This window comes from Muntiacus reevesi, chromosome 16 (assembly GCF_963930625.1).
Source record: "Muntiacus reevesi chromosome 16, mMunRee1.1, whole genome shotgun sequence".
NCBI lineage: Eukaryota > Metazoa > Chordata > Mammalia > Artiodactyla > Cervidae > Muntiacus > Muntiacus reevesi.
Genome location: NC_089264.1, coordinates 53813740 through 53834669, shown reverse-complemented (window position 1 = coordinate 53834669; position 20930 = coordinate 53813740). Strand labels below are relative to the sequence as shown.

Below are 20930 nucleotides of genomic sequence, written 5' to 3'. Positions count from 1 at the left end.
TCTTCAACATGAACAATAAGCTGCCTTGAATGTGAAAGTCTCATTTCCTGTGCATAAGTGAGCAGAGAGGTCATGCGGGGTCACGCAGAGCAGAAGAGACAAGCTGCAGGGAGGTGGGGAGGACAGTCCCGCGTCCCCTCACCGTCCACACCAACACGACCCTCCAGGAAGCTGCGCTCTTAGGGGAGAAGGGAAACGGATGGTCTGGGATTCTATAATTTCCTGCCACCTCTGGCTTGTGTCACACAGCAGGCTGTAGCAAGAGGACTAGGAATCTCCAGACAGGAGGGTTTCCATCATCACTGAAATGCCAGAGAAAGAGGGATGGAGCGCAGTGGAGAGGCAGAACAAAGGAAGTGTGTCCACAGGGTTTTAAGAAACATGATTAGAACCCATAAAGCCTCAAACTATGCTTGTCATGGCTCTATGGGTAAAGAATCCTGCAGTGCAGGAGACAGAGATGCAGGTTCCATCCCTGGGTTGGGACGATCCCCTGGAGGAGAAAATGGGAACCTCCTCCAGTATTCTTGCCTGGAGAATTCCATGGACAGAGAAGCCTGGCGGGCTACAGTCTATGAGGTCGCAAGGAGTTAAACACAGTTGGTCACACGGCACATTTATCTCTAGAACATCACAGAATTGAGTATTAGCTTCTGAAGCAGGTCACGCTTTGGGATCACAGTTATCCAGCCAAAGACCAAAGAACCACATAACTATTTTCAATAGCCAACTGAAAACGAAGCTGAACGCCTCCATAGCCTCGTCTGAGATTGCCAGCACATGCCCTCCTCCACCGGCAACGTATCAGAGCGCCGCCCCACCCCGTGTAGACACGACATGTCCTGGTTTCTGCTGTCACTGGTCGGAGGCAGGCGGCGGCTGAACACAGGGGCGGCCTGTTTCACGTTTACAAGGCCAGAGGTTTCAGGTTTTTGAAGCGATTTTACAGACACCCGTGCGCACCCACGGTCTCCGACACGTGAGGTCACGTTAACTGCCACGGGGCCCCTGAAGGAGGTGGGACTCCCGCTGCTGTCCTGCTGACCCGGCTCTGCAAGCAGGACATTCCAACAGCTCGCTATGGCCCAATTTATTAAAATCAGTAAGTGTTACTGGAAGAATCCAGAATTCTCACGTCGGAGGTGATTTTAGAGCCTGTCTATCCCATCGTGTCCTGCAGTGAAGTGAAGTAGCTCTGCCGGCTGGGGACACAGCAGGGCCAGAGCCCCCACATCACTGTGGCCCAGGCCCCCGCCCTCAATCGGGCATCTCCTGCCGGCTGCTCTCCTCCGGGCCAGGGGGGAGCTCCCGGTCAGGGCTGCCTCCAGACCAGAATGCATCTCAAGGGCCCTTTCTGCTCATCTTACCTGCTTCCTCACCGCCCCTGCACTGGGACAAGTCACGGGTATCTCTTACAACTACATCTCTCCCAAGGGAGGAAGGTGAGAGGGACACGTCACTGATTTGAGTTTTCTCTTTTTAAGCCAAGAGTGAAACTGGACTCAGGTCTCTTTTTCGCCCAACAGATATGCCTGGGACGCACATACCTGGCAGTAACACATGCCCCAGCTATGCACACAACAAATCTACATTTTCAACAAATCTTACTTTCGCTCATGAGGCGTCTCTGTGCTCACTGAGTGATACCTCACAAGTTTCCTTTGCAAGACCCCTGGAGACCCTCGCACCAGCTGTGGAGGCTCCTGGCATTCCACGGGGACGTGACTCAGGGTGTTGGCGCGCCTTCGGAAGCCCTGCTTGGGTGAGAGCAGGCCTGGCTCCTCCGTGGGCTGGCCCTCCGAGTCACTGGACAGGTCGTCCGAGGAGCCCAGGAGCCTGAAGCAGCTCTCGGAGATGGACAAGGCCTCCTTTTCACAGCCAGACGGCTCCTGGTAGCAGACAGAGACAGCACATCAGACACATCACACGGCACTGGGGGCATTTACAAATCTCTGATTCCAGTGGCAGGAAAACATTTCAATATGTAGGCACCTCTTCTGGTCATAATGCCATCCAGAGGCCACCAAAAAAGGCAATGAAGGCCCATTAAGTGCCTCCTCGGCGGAGACAAAATGCTAGTGTGCAGGACAAACAGGAAACTGCCCAAGCGCAAGTGTGAAGAACAAATTATAACAAGTAACTGCCCTAAGCAAAGCCAAAATAGTTCTCTTTGCAGAAAACAAAACTCTTCCCTACTGCCTATAACAAGTCTAGTGAGTGCTGTGTAACCTGTCTGCACTGCTTAAATAAGTCAGCTTCTTTATCTTGGCCAAGGGTGTTCATACATGTGATACCCACATTTTAAGGCTCTCTAAATTTGAGCTAATGTTTGGATTTAACTGGGTAATCTTGAGTGTTAAAAATTACATCCTACATTATTCTTAGAGATGGAAAATATCTCCCTAGGCACTTACTGAGATGATTCAGAGAAAATCACTTAACTTCTTCCTGCACTTCAATTTCCTCATCTGTGAAAGGGTACAGTGAAAATTTATCTCACTGGGTTTTAGGATTAAGCAAGATAATACAACCAAAAGTACTTGTCCACTGTAAAATGTTATGTAAATATAAGTTATTATTTTATTAGGCACTCAGTGAATTTCCTGAGTCCTCATACATTTGTTAGGACTCACAACAATATTTTAATATCATAGGCTCTCCAGATGCATACTTTTTCAAAGGAAAGAACTATCACCACTCACACTTAGCACTGCATGCCCAGGATGTGGCCGAGGGGGTAATGGTAGGGGGGAAGGGGGGATATATTTTTCTCAAATCAAAAAGTACAAAATAAGAAGTATACCATCTTGTCCCTACTAAAATTGCTAGAAGGCATGAGTAAGTCAACATGAAAAGAGAAAATGCATCGAATGGTGGAATGGAGAATCTAAATTCCATCTGTTCATCTGACCTGTAACTGAATGTCTCTTAGATAATAGGCATTAAGGATTTTAATTTTAAAAAATTGAATTTATGTTTATTAAGGAGAGAGGTTAAAAGCACTTAATGTTACAGGAATTTGATTTAAAAAGCTTAATTCCCAATACCTTATGAAATGTTAATCACTATAAATGTAACATAGATTTTTCATTCTTTAGAACTCTACAGTTACAGAGATTCTTTAAAGGTTTAAAAATGTGTCTAGGACAATCCACCATGAAAACCAATTCATCTCAAATCTCATTAACATCCCTCAAATTACGTGAAAGAGCTAACCCTTAGCTTCATCTTACCCCTGAAAGGGCCAATGGATATTCAAAGAACATAGTGATATCAATTTAGCGGTCTACCATAAACTTTTTAAAACAACAGAAAGTACCAATATGCATCATACACTGTTTACAGTAAATATTGGTTTGTAAAATTTTATGTGTGAGCATGTATGTATGTGTGTTTGTGAACCATTTCACAATGTTGTTATGGTCTAAAAACTTGGAAAGCCACATGCCCAAAGGGGAGCTCAGAGCAACTTCGATTCCTGTGGGAAGGGGCTGGTCTCCACAACGACTCCTCCTCTTCCCATTCCAGGGCTCTCTGCCCTCCCCAGCATAAAACCCGAAATCCACTTGGCTGGTGGATAAAAAGGTGAGCTAACCAGGCTTAAATATGGTTGTGTGTTTAGAAGGCAAAAAATGAAAACAACGACATCATAGACACAGATTTGTCACCAAAAAGAACTGTTGGCTTGCTTATCATCGCAAAGCTGCGCTTGGTGGCAGACATGGAAGGGTGAGGCTTATTTATAAAAACGGTGGTGCTTAATTATAATCACAGAGTCAGCTAAAGGACACAAGAATTTAAGCTGCATACTTCTCAGAACTCACAAACTCATGTTTGAGGTTTTCCCAATTGAAATTATTTTTAATATTTAGATTTCATTGGGAAACCTTCTAAAGAAAGAAATCCACTGACGGCCTGTGTGTTTGGCTCTTTGCTCTGGAAGAGCCCTCTGCTTTGCTCAGCACAATTTGTCTGTCAGAGCAGAACTGCACGACCAGCCCTCCACCTGCATCATGAAGTCTGGAAGCACCAAACGTTTCACGATGGCAGCTATGAGGCTTCTTTGGTTCCTTCTGATAGGCCCTGTGTAGAGGGGACGGGCAAGACCCATGTGTTGGCTTCTTCAGGGTGTCATGTGAGAAGAAATGTGCTTACTTTGCTGGTGTTACTGAACATGCTAGACACAGGGCTGTCCAGATCCAAACTGGCTGAGTGTTCCTGGAGGCCTCTGGCTTTATTACCCTACGGAAAGAAAAGCCGTCAAGTTATGACTCCTGAGGCATTTGCAAAGACATCTGCTAGAAGCAACCCAGTCTATTTAATAAGCTCAGGAAAAGTGCATCTGAGAAATGCTGCTAGCACATATGTGCATTAAGACAATCAACATATCTTTTTTTTTTTTAAAACCAACCTAAACATTCCAAAGCGCCCAGAAGATTAGTCATTTGACAGGATGATGGGCAGGAGAGGAGACAGTGCGTCTCGAAGAAAAGCAAGCGCTGAGTGTGCACACTCAACAACTCTCCTCTGAGTCACAGAGCGTGGTGAACTGCCAGCCTATGACACGCAAACCACAATCTCTCCGTTTGGGAGCGCTCAAAGGCAGGCCCACTCCAATTCCAGTTTTGTAAATGAACCGCTTTTAATGATCTCTAAGGGTGCTGTAAAATTCTCAGAAACATCTTTGCACAAAATAAAATTTAACAAAAAAAAGTTTCAATTGGAGTGGTTCATGAAATAAAAGAGAACCATAAGAAGATATTGCAAGTTCCAGAAAGGTGTGAAACTTTTGAGAGAAAAGAGAACTTTGATTTCTTAGAAGGGCCATCAAGGTATTTACACTCATGCTGGCAGGGTGGGGAAGAGGGCAGTCATTTGTTAAAGAACTCCCAGATCGGCACATATGCTTTTTCTGTAGAGCTCCCAGTCACAAATTTTTCCTGTAAAGTGCCAGATTAGTAACCTCTTAGGCTTTGTGGACCATGTGGTATCCACGGCAACGACTCAACTCCGCAGAAAAGTATCCTGAGACAATAGGCAGCTGTGTTGCAATAAAAGTTTATTTACAAAAGCAGGAAGCAGGGGACTTCCCAGTGGTCCAGCGGTTAAGAGTCTGCACTTACAATGTAGCGGGGCTCAGGTTCGATTCCTGGCTGGGGAACTAAGATCCCAGCAAAAGAAAAAAGAAAAAAACCAACCAGGAGGTGAGTGGCATTTGACCCAAGGGCCATGGTTTGCAGATCCTGCTATAAACAGTTCCAGACACATAACAACTGCAGCTATAACAAAGACGATTTTTAAACTGTACCTAGTGACGATAGGGAGAACAGAACCCACACCTCGGTGTATCTAATCCATGCATTTTAGAGAGACTGGCCAACAAATAACATTCCTGGAGACAAAAATTCTATTGAATGTAATACAAAAGAGTAGAGAATTTTTTTAACCTTAAGTTATAAACTGAATTTTAAGGGTAGATAACATTTTTCTAACACTGAGAAGACACGAACAAGGCTTTACCCTTCTGTACTCTGTGATGAACACTGATGGAATGAAAGCAAAGAACTGAATTCCATGCTCCCTCAAAAAGGGATTTAAGTGAAATTAGGAGGAATTATGTCACTTACCCGGGACAAAATACTTTCTAAAGATTCTGTTAAAGACCTCTTCGCTTTGTTTTTCAGCATATCTAGCCTAAATCGAGTGGCACTTGATGGTAATTCGCTTCCAATATTCTCTGCTGCAATCTGTGACGTCTAAAAAGTGAAACAATGGAAAGTTAAGCCACTTAGGTCTTCCTTCTCTCCTTCTTTCCTTCCTTTTTAAAGAACTGAAAAAATTTCTAGGATGCGTCTTTTTGATCCTAAGTCATCTTCTTTCTGACTTCATCTGCTCCTTGGTGACATGACTACAAGTCTGGGAAATAACTTTGCCTCAAAGAGTTGCACTACCCACTCCAAACAAAACAAGGAAAAGTGCTTAGAAACCAATCAGTTCACAAAGAGTTTAGACCTCAGGCTCCGCAGTTGGATCAGAGACATGTCATTCACTAGCTATGGCCTTGTGCAAATTATTTTCTCTGAGCCACAATTTCCTCTTCTGTAAATTGAAACCAACCTCAAGATCTAATCATAGGACTTTGTTATGAGATTAAAACAGGTAAAGCATGTAAAACAATGGACATAGCTTCCAGTACAAAGGTAACTATGATTACCTTTTCAAATTAAAGTAACAACTTACTTTTGGGGATGTTTCAGAGAGTGAGACAAAATAAATCTAATCAACTAAAGAATTCATCCTGCCTACAATAATCTCTTCATCCCCTTCCACAGGGTTCTTTTTCCTCGAGCCTGTGGTTTCCATCATCTCATTACTCACTGTCCTCTGCAACCCAGCCTCTCACCAGAACATGAAATGACAGCATAAAAGTTTGTCAACCACAAAATAAAATTTAGTGTTAGTTATTAGAGCTATGCTTAAAAAAAAAATAAAACTCTCTAGATTAAACTGTTTCTTCTATGGATTCTTACCTGAATGCTTCCTGCTAGATGATGATTTTGTTAGAAAAACACACAACCACATCCTCCATTACTCTAAACACCAACTATCTTTTGTTGTTATATATTTCAAGTATACACAAAAGTGTGCAGATTAATACCTTAAATGCCTTCATACCACCTCGAGCTTTGGCAAAGTTAACATTTTGCAGGTGCTGAGAAGAACAATGATGAGCACAGGCTCTGGCATTCACTCAAAAAATTATATACCCTGGGTGAGTGTGTTATTAGCCGCAGTTTGGTCCTGTGCAATCATTTACAAAGAATTAGAGCCTATTCAGGCTCAACCCAGTCTCTAGAGCTAAGGAAATTATCCAGAAAGAACCCACAGGGGCATGCTTTTGACTCAATACCAGTTCACTACTAAGAAGTTGAAGACTTGCTTTCAACCAAAGTTTTCACAAAGGAGAAGCATTTTGAATAATTTTGATACATAAAATACTTGCTAAAAGATTGGTAGTATCCTACCAAGAAGATCCTTCAGAGACAGAAGAAAAACTACACTGTGGTTTTCTTTTTATAAACCAAACCATAAGAATCTCTGTATACTTAACTCAATGTTTCTTCTAGTCTCCTCTATCGTCTAAAAAGGCTCTTTTCTATGTCTATCACCATAATTCAAATGCAATCTGAAAATACAATCTTTAGAAAATAGTTCACATATAGAAAATAACACAGTCCTTGTCTATTTTAAACTAAGCGTCCAGAAGTTTCTTTGAAGCTGATGCTGGTTTTTGGACAAGCGTCTAGTGTGGGGCTCCAGAGTGAATTGCACTGTAGTCCCCACACTGCCTTTGCCAAGACTGAGGGGTGAACTCTAAGCATGAACATTTGGAGCCAAGGTTGAAATTCTGAAGCTAGGATGAAGTTCTCAGCTCAGAACACACCATCCAGTGGTGTCACAGAGTATCTAACAGCAGCCTGTTGACAATAACCAGAGTCTAAAATTAACTTTGGTGTCCATCCTTTTGATGCTGCTGACGCAATGGAATAAAACGGAACATACTACTTACTGATTTATGCAGTAACAAGGATGAATATCAAAAATATCCTTGTAATTTTTTTCCCAACTCCACACCCCCAGTATGCTAAGTAAAACAGAAGCTCTGTATCTGGGCAGCATATAAACCAGGCTAATGCCGTATGCGACTTATCAGTAATGCTATCTCACATCCACACTGCATTTTTAGTGCAAAGAATTTCCAGGCACTTCGTGTAACTGTGAAAGAAGCTGTACAATGTCACTCTCATTTCATCAGGGAGAAAGGTGAGGTGACAGGGCCTGGCTCCTTGCAGCTCAAGGAGCTCATCCAGGCGGCAGCATTCACTCGACGCCCTACTCTAGTCCCCCGTCAGAGCAACCACTCTGCCCCCGCCACAAGGGCACAGAAATCGGCCTCACCTTTTCCAAGCACACTCTAAACATTCCCAGATTTCCCTGCACGTGTAACAAGTGAAAATAAACTGCAGAGAGGAAAAGAGGTTTCAAAGCTTCAGAAGACCCTCAAGACTCTGTTCCACAGAGGGTCCTGGTGAAATTAGACAAAGAGGGAAAATGCCATACCTGTCTTATCTCCCCAATATGGATGTGAGCTTTTTGCTTCTCTTCATATAAACATCTCAGGAAAGAAATAATCAATTCATTCTCTCGTTGCTCATTTCTTGGTCTCAATTTCTTAAGGTTAAAAAAACGAATATTTCACATTAATTTTTTTTTACATTAATTTTTAATTGTCACCAAGACTGCTAAACCATCCATTTGAAAATGCTCGGCTTCCACCATCGACTAGTGCTTTTACCCAATCATCGCACTAGGGGGCACCAATGATCCTAAAAGTGAAGATAACTTTTACAAAGACCGTGAAGCCAGTGGGCCAGATTGGGCTTCTGACCTCTGACGTCCTTACACCTAAAATAAACATTTCACATCAGATAGAGGCGCAGTCAAAATATTTAATAAATACTCTTGGAAACATCAGAAAAGGACAAGAGCCATGATGCCTGCACATTTATAAACTCTTACGCTTAGGGAACTAGGAAGGAAAACAGCAACTGATCCAGGGTCATGGCTCCTTTCACATATCAAACATGTTCGTCAGGAAGCATTCTGTGGGAGCCCCAAAAGGCATACACTTGCACACAAAATTTCACGGCACAGACTCAATTTTTTTTTTCTCGTATTTTAAAAATTCTCTGCATTCCTTCTATTTTTCAGGCAAGTTAGTGGCAAAGCACACTGAACTAGAAATGAGGTCATGTAGGTTCAAGGTGTCGCCCGGAAGAGGATCAGAGGCAACTCATTTACGCTCAGCCTCTCTGTCTGTACATCTGTGTCTCTTTTTCTGTTTTTACCATGGGGAAAAAAAAAAATTAGAAGCAAAAAAACAAAACAAAACAAAACAACCAAATGAAGATTATGCACGCAATACACTCCAAGGTCTCCTCCAGCTCCCAGCCTCTTTGGACTTGAAATACCAGAGTTCATGTTTAGAAGACCATCTAAGTTAATGTATTCAATTATTTACCTGAATATGAAGCAAACAAAACTGAATTACTCTGGAGACACACAAAGCTTGCAGTTCATAAACTTGAGAAATATACTCTTTTTTATGTATATATATATAATGACAGTTTTCCACTGCGCTGGTTCTTCTCCCTCCCTACCCCAAGCCTCTAGCTTGCCCTTTAAAACCAAGTCTGGGTGTATAATAAACAGATCAACTACACAAGCATCTGAGGCTGAATCCAGGCTGTTCTCAGCAGCCCAGCTAAGGAACAAGTTTACCTTCTGTGTCATAGATTCAGAGAGCAGAGGTAACACCTAACCCAGACCTTCTAACATTCCCTCCCTTAAAAGCAAAGATCATTTTAAATAAGCTGTTCCTGCTACTCAAGGAAATGGTAGGAAATGATCAGAAGCATTAACCCTGAAGTAAACTACAGACTTCAGTCACCATGTCAAGACAGGCTCAACCGCAGTAAAGGAACCACACGGAGACAAGACACTAAGAGGAAAAGCTGGCTTGAGGAGGGGGAGGGGCATGAGAAGTTTCTTGGGAACTCTGTATTTCCACCCACTTTTTCTGTAAAACTACTCTAAAAAATAAGTCTATTTTAAAAAAACCTGCAAGAAAGAGAAGCAGACGCGAATTACGAAGCCTCTGAGCAGGTACCTGAGAGCTGACCCACTCTTTCCTTTCCTAATCTTCAGTGAAACTTTTGGGTACTCTCACAAAAAAATCTGTATATTTTCTTGGAGAAATCCTTCACAATCGATAAGTTCCAATATCAAAACGGCCCAAGAATGCAGCAGTAAGAGAGGAGCATCATTGGTACATTCTCTTTTCCTCGACATATATGTGAAAGAAAGTACTGGAATGGACAGAAATGAGTCTAAACCAAGCACAACCTACTCCCACAGCCGCTGGCCAGACAACGCGTCACGGAGCTCGTCCCACGTCACAGGGGAGAGACAGGGAGGCTGAGAAGGCCACGTCTGCGGGGCCACCCAAGGTCAAGAAATAAACGCTTCCTTAAAATAACCGAAACACGACTACGGGCTACCCTTCCATTGAGCGAAGTGTCTTGACTGCCTCCCAGGAACGTCACCATTCTCCAGAGGGGAGAATCATTATTTCCTGAAGGTGACTGAATCTCATAAACATTCCTGAGTCAGAGAGACAGGTCTAAGGAAACTAATGGGGAATCAAGTTGGATAATAATATCGTTTTGCATTATTCAAAGTTAACCTATGGAGTCAGGTCAAGAATCAGGATGCCGGTTACCTGAGGCAGGACCAAGGTGGGGTTCTGAGGCTGGAGATGCTCTATTTCCTAACCTGCGTGTTGCTGCAAGGGGTGTTCATCTTATACAAATCCAACAGTCAAAATTTTATAATAACTACAAAGCTGTTAAATATATTTATTATATATAATAACTATAAACCTTTAAAACTGATATACTATATATTATATATTATGTAGAAAATATAATTATATAGCATATATAATTATATATTGTATATAATAACTATAAACCATTAAAAACACAGCATAATTATATATAATATATATATTACTTATATATGTAGGCATTATGTATGTAATATCTATAAACCTTTAAAAATTGTGCATCACTACATTGTATACCTGAAACTTACGTAACATTATACATCAACTATACCTCAAAAAAAGTTTACTTCATTGAACTACACACCACTGATTAGTATGCTTTCCTATCATTAGTTCATTTCTTAAGAAAGAACAATACAAAACAATTGCCTGTTAAAAGTAACAAAGCCAATTTTGTTATGTTTCTTAACCTCCTTTCTATGAAGTGTGGGGCTATAAACCAGTTATAAAAGCAATATGAGAGTCAGTTTCCAACACTGTCTACAAATACCAGCATGCTAAGAAGGTCTATGGTCTTCTGAGGAGTCTACTTAAAATGCTTAGTTGGACAATGACATCGCTTTAAAAAATTATAATGAAATCTTGTACAAATCATTTTAAAACCGTGGAAAAATCCAACTAAGTTCCTATATATTCTGTTCAAGAGGGGGGAAAAAAGCTCCTCTAGCTATTAATCTTTAACTTGTAAAGTCATGTCATGTTATTTAATTCATTATCAACATTCATTGAGTATACACCTGCTTGGTTTACCCACTCGGTTGAGTATTAAGTCTTTCCTTGAAATGCACTCAATCAGATGGAGAGAATGTGACTTCTGAGACATTTTCTTTACTAGCCCTACTCAGCTGGAAAGCAGTTTCTCCCCAGGACAACCGACGTGGACTCAGCACACTCGGCCAGCGGGGGACAGAGCCAGATCCCGCCAGCAGGGAGGCTTCTCACATGTCCACTTAGACGTGCTTGGAAACCGCACATTTCAAAAAGGTCATAAATAAAAAAAGTGGCTCTGCAGTGTCAGGAGTTCTCTCAGAGAAGGGTTAGCACACGCACATGCCCTCTGGCATCAAGGCCTCCGCTCAGAGCTCAGAGTCAAAGCCAGCTTGTTGGCAGCAGTGATAAACCTCAGCATCATCTGCACAGTAATTAATTTCTTTTCCTTTGTGGTTCCATTTGGGTGGCACTATTTTCCCCCATGAAACACTTACTTACAAAAACAGTGAATATGTAAGCTTTGTGCTTGGTCGCTCAGTCGTGTCCAGCTCTTTGCGGCCCCGTGGACTGTAACCCACCAGGCTCCTCCACCCATAGATCCTCCAGGCAAGCGTACTGGAGTGGGTTGCCATGCCTTCCTCCACGGGATCTTCTCAACCCAGGGACTGAATCCAGGTCTCCCACACTGCAGGCAGCTTCCTTACCATCTGAGTCACCAGGGAAGCCCAGTGTATGCTTTAAGTACAATTATTTCAATAGAAATTACATTTGTTTTATAAAAACTTGCCCTTGGAGAATTCCGCAGAAACAACTTCTGTTGTTCAGGAACTTCAGGAGAATGTCTGTTCTCCAGGAAAGACAGAAAGGAAAAATATTAACCATTCTATTTATAAGAGGTCTCATGACACTTCAAAGCCACTTTTTCCTTATAATCCATTCAAAATGCATGATTTTCAAATGCATTAGCAGGCACTACAACCTAAAAAGAAACTAGTGACTTGGTTTATATAATATTTTATAAAAAACGAGAACAGTCATTGAGGAAATAACAAGACTATTAACAAGCCGTCAGAAGATGAGATCCATGTTAAGTGTGTATTATTCAAAGAAGAGCTACACCCACAAGGATGAAGGACAGAGTACAAGCTGGTTGTTCAAACCCAATGAACAATATGACTTCTTTTTGGTCTTTAATCAAAAAATTACAGAGCCTGCTACAACAACATATAGGGATCCCAGTATATTAACTGAATGAGTTTTTTAAAGCAAACACCTGTCACTGATTTTCTCTAAAGTTTCTTTGTTGTAATAGATTGGAGTGTCTCTAACTCACATGGATCAAAGAGAACCTCAGAATCACATCCATCAGGAACGCGTCACTGCTGCAGAAGAATATCTGGGGTGTTACCTTCCCTGACTCACCACACTGTTTGGGGGAAAGTTACACAGTGCTGTCTAAATGAAAAAGAAAGCAAAGTCCCATTAGGGAAGGAATGAATCTTCTGTGCTTGCTAAAGAGACTTGATGGCACTACAACAAATAAGCCAACATCAGATGAAAAAGGCCCCAGCTCCCATCACAGATGCATTAACAATCAGAAGCAAATTGTCCATCTATTTAAGAATTCTAAGTACCAACCACATTAAGTCTGTCTGAGAGTACTGTGTACTTAGAACTCTAAAGATCCTTTAAGAAAATTAAGTAGTGTCTCAAGTCAGAAAACACAAGAAACTTTAAAAGCAACTGATAATTGTGAAAATAACATTCTAAGCTATTTATAAAATTCAAACTCTAATTCTACTGCAGAAGACCAAGGAAAGGAGAACTGAGAACATGTGATTAAAAAGAAAAAGACAATTCTTCAATTTCTCACTCTTAACAGAAAACAGATCATGGGTCCTGTCTGTAGCCTCTTCCCCAGTGAGGAGGAAGAGAAAACTGACAACCTAGACTTACTGGCCTTCTTGCTTTGTTTGAAGACTCCTCTATGCGCAAAGCCCTTGCCACTCTCCTCCTCACAAGAGACTTAAGCTTTGTTCTGCTGTGATCGCCTCCCGAGAAAAAGTGCCACGAAACCACGGAAAACGTCCCTTTGCAAAAGCAGATGTGACATTTTTGATGAGCTAATCGAAGATTCATAATGAACGGACTACGGGTATGCCAGCACGCAGAGCGTGGTCTCCCGAGATACGTGCATCTAAACGCGAGGATGACAGCGAGTTTCCAGGGTTAAAGCAGGAAACCAATGAGCTTGGGTTTTGTCCTGTATTTTGTTTTTATGTCTAGATTTGAAATACTATATAGTGTAGGCAACATTTAAATGTATTTTCAAAACTGAAAAAGAAAAACAGGAGGGAAACTTATGTTCAACTTCATGTACAAAATGTTATATCCTTAAGACTCCCACATAGAGGTCTGAAATCCTGAGTGGAACGGAGCTGGCAGAAGTCTCTGGGGAGAGCAGTACTCAGGGACCAAAGTCCAGGGTCCTCTGTCTCCCAGGCTGAGGCTCCTTCTACTTGATCACTTCCTTCCTCTCATTCCTTATAGAGCGCTCCCCTGGTTTAGCAGCTTTCACATGGAAGCCAAGTTCTGACAGGAGTCTGCAATACTGAACTTGCCCCTTGTCCCAAGGCTGTTAAAGCTCAAACCAAGAGGAACTCAGGTCCACTTCCTCAGGGCTCCGACAGGTCTGCTTTGCTATTTTTTATGATAACATTCCACAGAGAAGCTGCCTTTTTTTTTTTTCCCCCTTTCTGGAAATTAAAAACCAGTACTGTACCTGAACCTCCTCGAAAATAGTTGCTTGCTCCTGATTAGTTAATGTTGTCAGGTGCTTCTGGAGTTCTAGTTTGGTTTTGGAAGAATTCATTCCTATTAAGGAGAAAAGAGAGAGCTGAGAACACAGCAGAGACAGTTCCGATGTAGGGTCAGCACCTTCCACTCACTCACTCTCTCACATGCTCTCCCTCCCTCTTCAGGCATCAGAGGCTTTATGGAAATTCCAATCAATGATAAGGTCAGTGATGACGACACTGACAAGGAACAGTTTTTGACTGAGCCCTCGTGCGCTAGACGCCAACTTGAATGTCAGGTTTGTATCATTTCATCTTATACTAGAACAACCTGATGAAGAGGACTTGCTTAGCCCCATTTTACAGTTAGGAAAACTGAGACCCAGAGAGCTCACAAGACTCCCAAAGACCAACACACTGGAACACCGTCCTCAGGAAATGATAAAACCTCCTGAGTGTTTATATGTAAACTAGACAATCGCCCTTAAGGGAAAACCACTCCTGCCCCGTCTGAAAGTTGCATTCTCCTGCAGGCTAGGCTCTTTCACATAAAAGTGATTCGTGTGGCCAACAACTTTCCTTTCACCACCACATGCTTATTAATAGTCTTATGACCACATAATTAACATTACAGAGGATTCTGAGGGAAAGTCACTGAAATAAAGCTGCCATTTTAGTGCCCATCAGAATCTGGTATTTCAGAAAGCTCCTTCTCCACACACATATGGCTCAGACCCTGCTCTGAGCCCTGGGGCCGAGGATGATCAGACACTGAGTCTGGATGAAAGGATTTGCCCACCTATCATGGAAAAAAAACTGCAGCGATGACTTTCAGGGCAGTCCTGTCCCTATCCACTCGCCACCCCATCTCCTCCTGAGGGCGAGCTGCTGGGCCAGGCTCTGGGCCAGATTCATCTACATCATGAGGATGACCAGACGGGGCATCTCAGAAATCAAGAACAGGGACTTGGAAATCAGCTTCTGTTTTACAGATGAGTTTGCTGAGGTCCAGAGAAGCCAGGCGATTGACAGGCCAGGAGGCCAGTTAGCAGCCAGGCCTGTCCCAGAGCCAGCACTCCCCGCCTCTCGCAGCAAGCTGTGGCGAGGCCACTGCCCCGGCTCAAACCACTGCAGCTTCTCCAAGTCCTTCCAGAGGTACTCCTCCACCATCTTTTTTTTTTTGGCCAAGAAAACCCTAAAAGGCCACCATAAGAATAAAAGCCAGTATTTTTTTTAACGACTGCTGTGCCATTTACGGAACACCGCACAATCTCATCTAACCCTTAACACAATCCTGGAAGTGGGCGCCACATACAGTAATCCCAGGTCCACAGGTGAAGAAACTGAGGCACAATCAGGTCAAACATTCTGTCCAGTGTAAGGGACAGAGTGAGAATCTGACCCACGCTGATCTGCCTCCAGAGACCACTCCAGAACTCTCCACCGCCTCCCATTACCCACACACGGTCAGGTCACCTGACACCAGCGACCTCACACCAAAGTGAACTGCTCGGTGAAAGAAGTCAGGGCGGGAAAGACAAGCAGGGCGGATTCTCACTTATATGTGAAGTCTAAAACACAATGTAACAAGACACAGATAGACCTAGCAAGAACGAGCCAGTGGCTGCAGGGCAGAGGCGAGGAGGGGAAGGCAAAATAAGTGAAGGGAACTAAGATGTACCAGCGGATTAAACTACCAGTGGTAAAATGAAGAAGTCACAGGGAAGTGATATATGGCAAAGGGGATGCAGTCAACAATGTTACGATGACACTGTGTGGTGCAGAAGATGTAAAAACACTGAATCACCATGTCGCACACAGACACTAATAATATTGGAAGTCAACTATTCTTCAGGTTAAAAGAGAGGTGATTAAAGGTGCAGAAAGGACCGCTCGATCTGTCAGAGCACGGGTCATTCCGCTACTCCTCTGGCAAGCTGTCAGGTCATTCCAGCCAGGGAAACAGCGATGCCTTCACTGCACTAACTGCTTACAGGCTGAATCAAAACAGTGTTTACATTTACGAGCAAAATTAGCACTCAGAGGTCACTAAATAAAAATCCTGCCTGCACCTGGATGTCAATGATACCCTCCAAGCATCTTCTCGTGGACACCCTTGTACTGTTTGATGAAACATTCACATATGGAGAGAAACCTCAAGAAGAGTTAGACTCATTATACATACTTCTAACAATCTCAGGTGAAATCATACAATACAGTCTACTCGTCATATTCAGTGGGTATGCAGAGATCCTTAGACAGTTCTAGCCTTGTCTTCAAGAGCTCTCAGTTCATTAGGTCCTTTCTGCCCCATCTCAAATCAAAGCTGGTCCTCCAGGCCCCATGCCTGCTCTCCACTGTGCACCCTCCGTGGGGTTTCTCAATATTTTCAGCCGCTCCTGGGGGTTTCTGCAGCAAGAAGGCAGCAGGCAAGAAGGGCAGCAAGTCAATCTGCTTTCATGCTGGCCGCCAGAAAAGGCTCTTATTAAAGGGAGCGCTGATGAATAGTTTTGCTTTGCTGAAGGCAAATTTACTTGGAGAGCAAAAGGAAACCTCAGTTCAACTTTTTCTTTTTAGTGAAAATGTAATTTATTCCAAGAATTCCCAAAATGCTCCTCTAAACTTTAAAATAAGCAAAATGCTCTAGAAATTCTAGCAGTCGTAGAGAGTCCAAACACAGAATCTGCACAGCTGCTCCTCTCACGTGTTTTAAGTGTCCAACGGCACCCACAAGTACAGTTTATTTATTCTACTTTATGGATTCCAGAGCACATTAACTACATCAATTGATTAAGAAAACAGTCTTTCAGTCTTTCGTTTTGTGGCCATGTCACTGTTCCTCTCCACTCTTTATGATGTTCTTGGCCAGATCATAACTTCCTATTAGAACCACTGTTATGGGTACATACAATGAGCTTTAATAAATGATTTCATTCTACTTGGGGATTCCCTGGTAGATGGTAAAGAATCTGCCTGCAATGCGGGGAGACCCGGGTTGGATCCCTGGGTAGGGATGCAATCTAGCAAAATGTGAGAACCTGAAACTAAATGTCCATAAAATAATCAGTATCGCCCTTACTAAGGACGGCTCTAATAATGTGCTGCCGATGCTTTAGAAATGCTTCCCAACATGTAGGCAAAAGGTACCCTCACCAGTCTTCTAAATGTGCTAGCTAATGGATGTTTTTACATTAGCATAGCTTTCTGCTTTGCTTGGATCTTATCCAGTAAAAAGATGAATTAAATGATAACTCCGAAACTACAGCAGGAAAATCCCTACCATAATTAAACTTTTCAGGTATAGCTCTCTGAAAGCTAAGCCAGATCAAAGAAAGATTTGTCAAGTGGAACCCTGGAACCCTTCCAGCTCCTGCAGGTCAGAGTCTGCTTTATCTTCATGGCCGAAGTCACTGCAGCCTTCTTTACAAACTCACAGGGGACGCTGCCATCATCGTTTGCCTTATCTTGACAACCACTAAGGAAAGAACCAGTGATGCTCTCAGATGGGATCTCTTGTTAAAGCACAACTTTTCTTGTTCCCAGATACATTTTGCATCATGTCAGCAAAGAGGAACAACTAGGAAAACACGGTTGAAAATGTTAATCATTTTGATCCATTTTAAACAGCACTGGAATGCCAGCAAATGAACCTTTGAAGACCTAAGTGAAGTGAAATGAAGTCGCTCAGTCATGTCCGACTCTTTGCGACCCCACGGACTGTAGTCGACCAGGCTTTAAGATGATGTCAGTTTGTCTTTAAAAAGGGAAATCAGATACCACTTCACATCCCTCAGGATGGTTATCATCCCCAAGCCCCAGAAAGTAGGTCTGCTTATCCCTCAAATGTGCAGTAATCCCTTTTCCTTCCACAAAGTGGTGAGGATTAAATGGATGATAATACATGTTAAAGAAAACAGTAGAGTGCCAGGCGTATCTTAAACATGGAAATCATAACATTTACTGCAGTTTCTCCCCAAGCCAAATTCCTAGAAAAACTCGGAGCAACACTTCCTGCGCTCTTTCTCACTGGCTCCTCAACTGCAACCTGCCCTCTGGCCATTAAACCTGCTCTGGAAGAAGCTATCGTTGACCTTGTAATGGACTCTCTGCGTTTCCAACTCTTTGTGACCCCACGGAATGGAGCCCACCAGGCTCCTCTGTCCATGGGATTTCCCAGGCAAGATTTCTCCAGGGGATCTTCCCTACCCAGGGATCAAACCTGGGCTTCCTGCATTGAGCCAGCAGGGAAGCCGTGTAATCGGCTGACTCAGTGGTAATCCTCACCTCTCCTCTTACTAGACCCCTCCATGGCGGCCAACTGAACACTCACCCACCATAATTAACAGCACAGCTGGTCCTGTGCCCTCTGCTCCCCTAACTCCTCCACCCTCCTCAGGGCCCCTCGAGGGGAGATGGTAGCAGCTGATGTACAGAAAACACCCCTCCACGACTCCTGTAACTAACATCAGCCTCCGTGGGACAGAACCTTCCAACGAATCTGCCCAGGTCCCTGGACGCCTGCCCGCCCCGCCCGCCCCAGCTCACCCTCGATCCGCTCGCAGAGCTTGTGCAGGCCCTGCAGGGGGCAGCCGTCGCACAGCTGGGCCGGCGCCTTCGCTGTCTGCTGCAGAGCGGCCACCGTGAAGGCCTGCTTCAGGGTCATCATGATCTCATCCACCTGACCAAAGGGGAGACACCACAGAGGGCAGACAGTCCGTTTAAAGTGATCGGGCGGAGATTTCAGGACGCGGTGGGAAGACCCCGCACTGAAGGTTCTTCTGGGCTGTTAGCCACAGGTTAATGGATCATAATCGTTACGAACCACTAGGATTATACATAGTCTAGAAACACTACAAATGCTCAAAGCTTTTCAAGGAGATAAGGTAAAAACTAGATGCAAATTAAATACTGAAGGAAAACCAACTCTTCTGATCAAAAGTCCAAAATGACCTTTGAAAGATGCTAAAGCAGAGGGTGAACGTGAGCAGGCCTTTAAGCATGATGAGCATTGAAAATGTGCACCCAAGTATGTCTCAAGTGTATATCAGCTGGTTATTAGTCACAAAAGTATAATTAAAACCGAATAATCTGTCAGCGAGGCCATATAGTTTTGCTATGTAAAGAAATCAGTGAGGCTGACATCCCCTGTAGATGAGATTTCAAGGAAAGAAGAGCTCCTTCTCACTTACCAGAGCTTCGTTTGCGCACTGAAACACATAACAGACGAAATGAAAGCCTCCGCCTCCGGAAGACTCCCGGCAGATGAACCCAAAGTGGTCCACATGTCTAATACCCTGGGGAAGGCAGGGACGAGAGGAAGAACGGTCAGCAGTACCCAGAGGAGGCATCACTGCCACACGTGCAGCTGGAGACCCACACAGCACAGGTTTAAAGGACTCTACGAAACTCCTATTATCTCAGATGTTTTAAATATTTAAAAACATCTCTCAAATATGAAGTTCTACTCAAATGTTACTCCTCTGACCATCCCCACAATAAGAGAAGCAGAATCTGAAAACCAGAGCCTTTATCCTCATTTTAGTAGTGAGAGGAAGTGGAGAAAAGCTGACACAGAAAAATGAGAACTTTTCTTAGGTATTTAAGGAATAACGAATAACTAGATGAGAGATTAACAAAGAAACACAACTGTACACACATACAAGCAAACACACGTAGACACAAAAATTAAAGGAAAGGATTTAAAATATTGGTACTCCTAAAATAACAAAGAAGTAAATCCTGAAGTAAACTGGTAGGAAGAATGAGTCAAAAGTTATACACGCAAAGAACAGAGATACTTTCAAACATAAGATATTAAGGCCAAAGCTGTACCACAGTTTCCTAAGAGCTCTTTTTAATAAATGTTAATATGTGCACTTGTTTTGAAAGTATCAGCTAAGAACCACCTTAATACAGATAAGACATCATCCATAAATATTAACCTACAGCATCTTCTGAAAGCACCAGCATGCAGTGTTGACAGCCTGAAGGGCAGGTGATCATGTAAACTTGTAAACATCATTTAGGAAATAATAAAACTACCATATGAAAAAGCAAATATTTAATATTACCATTTCAATAGAAATACAAGCAAATCAAGATAAAATGTCTATGGAGAATCTCACTTTCAGGTCAAATATTTCCCATTAAACGAGCAATCACTGACACATCCTGGCATTGCCATCAATGTTCTCCAACGGCCAGTTAAGCATAAGCAAGAGGTTACTCCAAAGGAGAATATGATTTGGAAAAAACATTTTCTTTGTAAATGGTTCTCTAGTCAGTTTTATGCATGAACGTTGTTTTCACCTTTGGGGGGAAAAATTCCCTACTGAATCATTACACAGATCACATTATAAATCAACAGAGTTTCATTATATCTTATTAATTTTGAGAAGATGAAAATGAGAAAATGATTTCAAACTTTCAAAAACTACCCAAATAGTAACACATTTTTGCTAGGAAGATTCTGAGTAAAGTTGTCATAGCTCATTATAACTGACAGATTCTCCAAATCTCTCTATGAAACACACCCAGGAGATTTTCAGGAAAGAACTCAAGTAGACACTGTACTCTAAGGAAAACACCCTCAAAGGTAGTCATTATTTATTATATTTTAAGGAAGAAGAGATAATTATCTTGGTATCCCAAAAGTCATGAATTTTTATAAAGTAAAAATAAGTACTTTAAAAAATACATTAGTGTGTATGAATGTATATATGAATATGCATATAGACACACATACATGCACATACACCTGGAAATCATAGCTATGGACCACTACTACCAATGACTGGGAAAAAAGGAAAAGGAGACCTACTTTCTCCAGTAAGTTATGGTTGCTAAAAGCAAAATTTTTAACTTCAAAATTATATTTTGCCTTAATATACAAAAGGAAATGCAAGATCACAAACCCAGCACTTAGCATACATCTTGTGCCCTTAGCCACTTCGGTT

General features: G+C 42.6%; 1 protein-coding gene across 8 annotated transcripts in view; it reads right to left on the bottom strand.

Annotated features, from left to right (window-relative positions):
• The window catches only part of TBC1D1 (TBC1 domain family member 1), a 227330-nt gene that overhangs the window by 88548 nt on the left and 117852 nt on the right, over nt 1-20930 (bottom strand). For 4 of the 8 annotated variants that reach the window (XM_065907585.1, XM_065907590.1, XM_065907591.1 and 1 more), the window contains 7 exons: nt 19164-19268; nt 18520-18652; nt 13962-14053; nt 8122-8232; nt 5628-5756; nt 4156-4242; nt 1609-1889 (listed from right to left, as the gene is read on the bottom strand). In XM_065907585.1, coding sequence (XP_065763657.1) covers nt 1609-1889; nt 4156-4242; nt 5628-5756; nt 8122-8232; nt 13962-14053; nt 18520-18652; nt 19164-19268 — 938 coding nt within the window. The remainder of the gene's footprint in view (nt 1-1608; nt 1890-4155; nt 4243-5627; nt 5757-8121; nt 8233-13961; nt 14054-18519; nt 18653-19163; nt 19269-20930) is intronic. The other 4 variants (XM_065907587.1, XM_065907592.1, XM_065907586.1 and 1 more) reach the window with 3 other exon arrangements.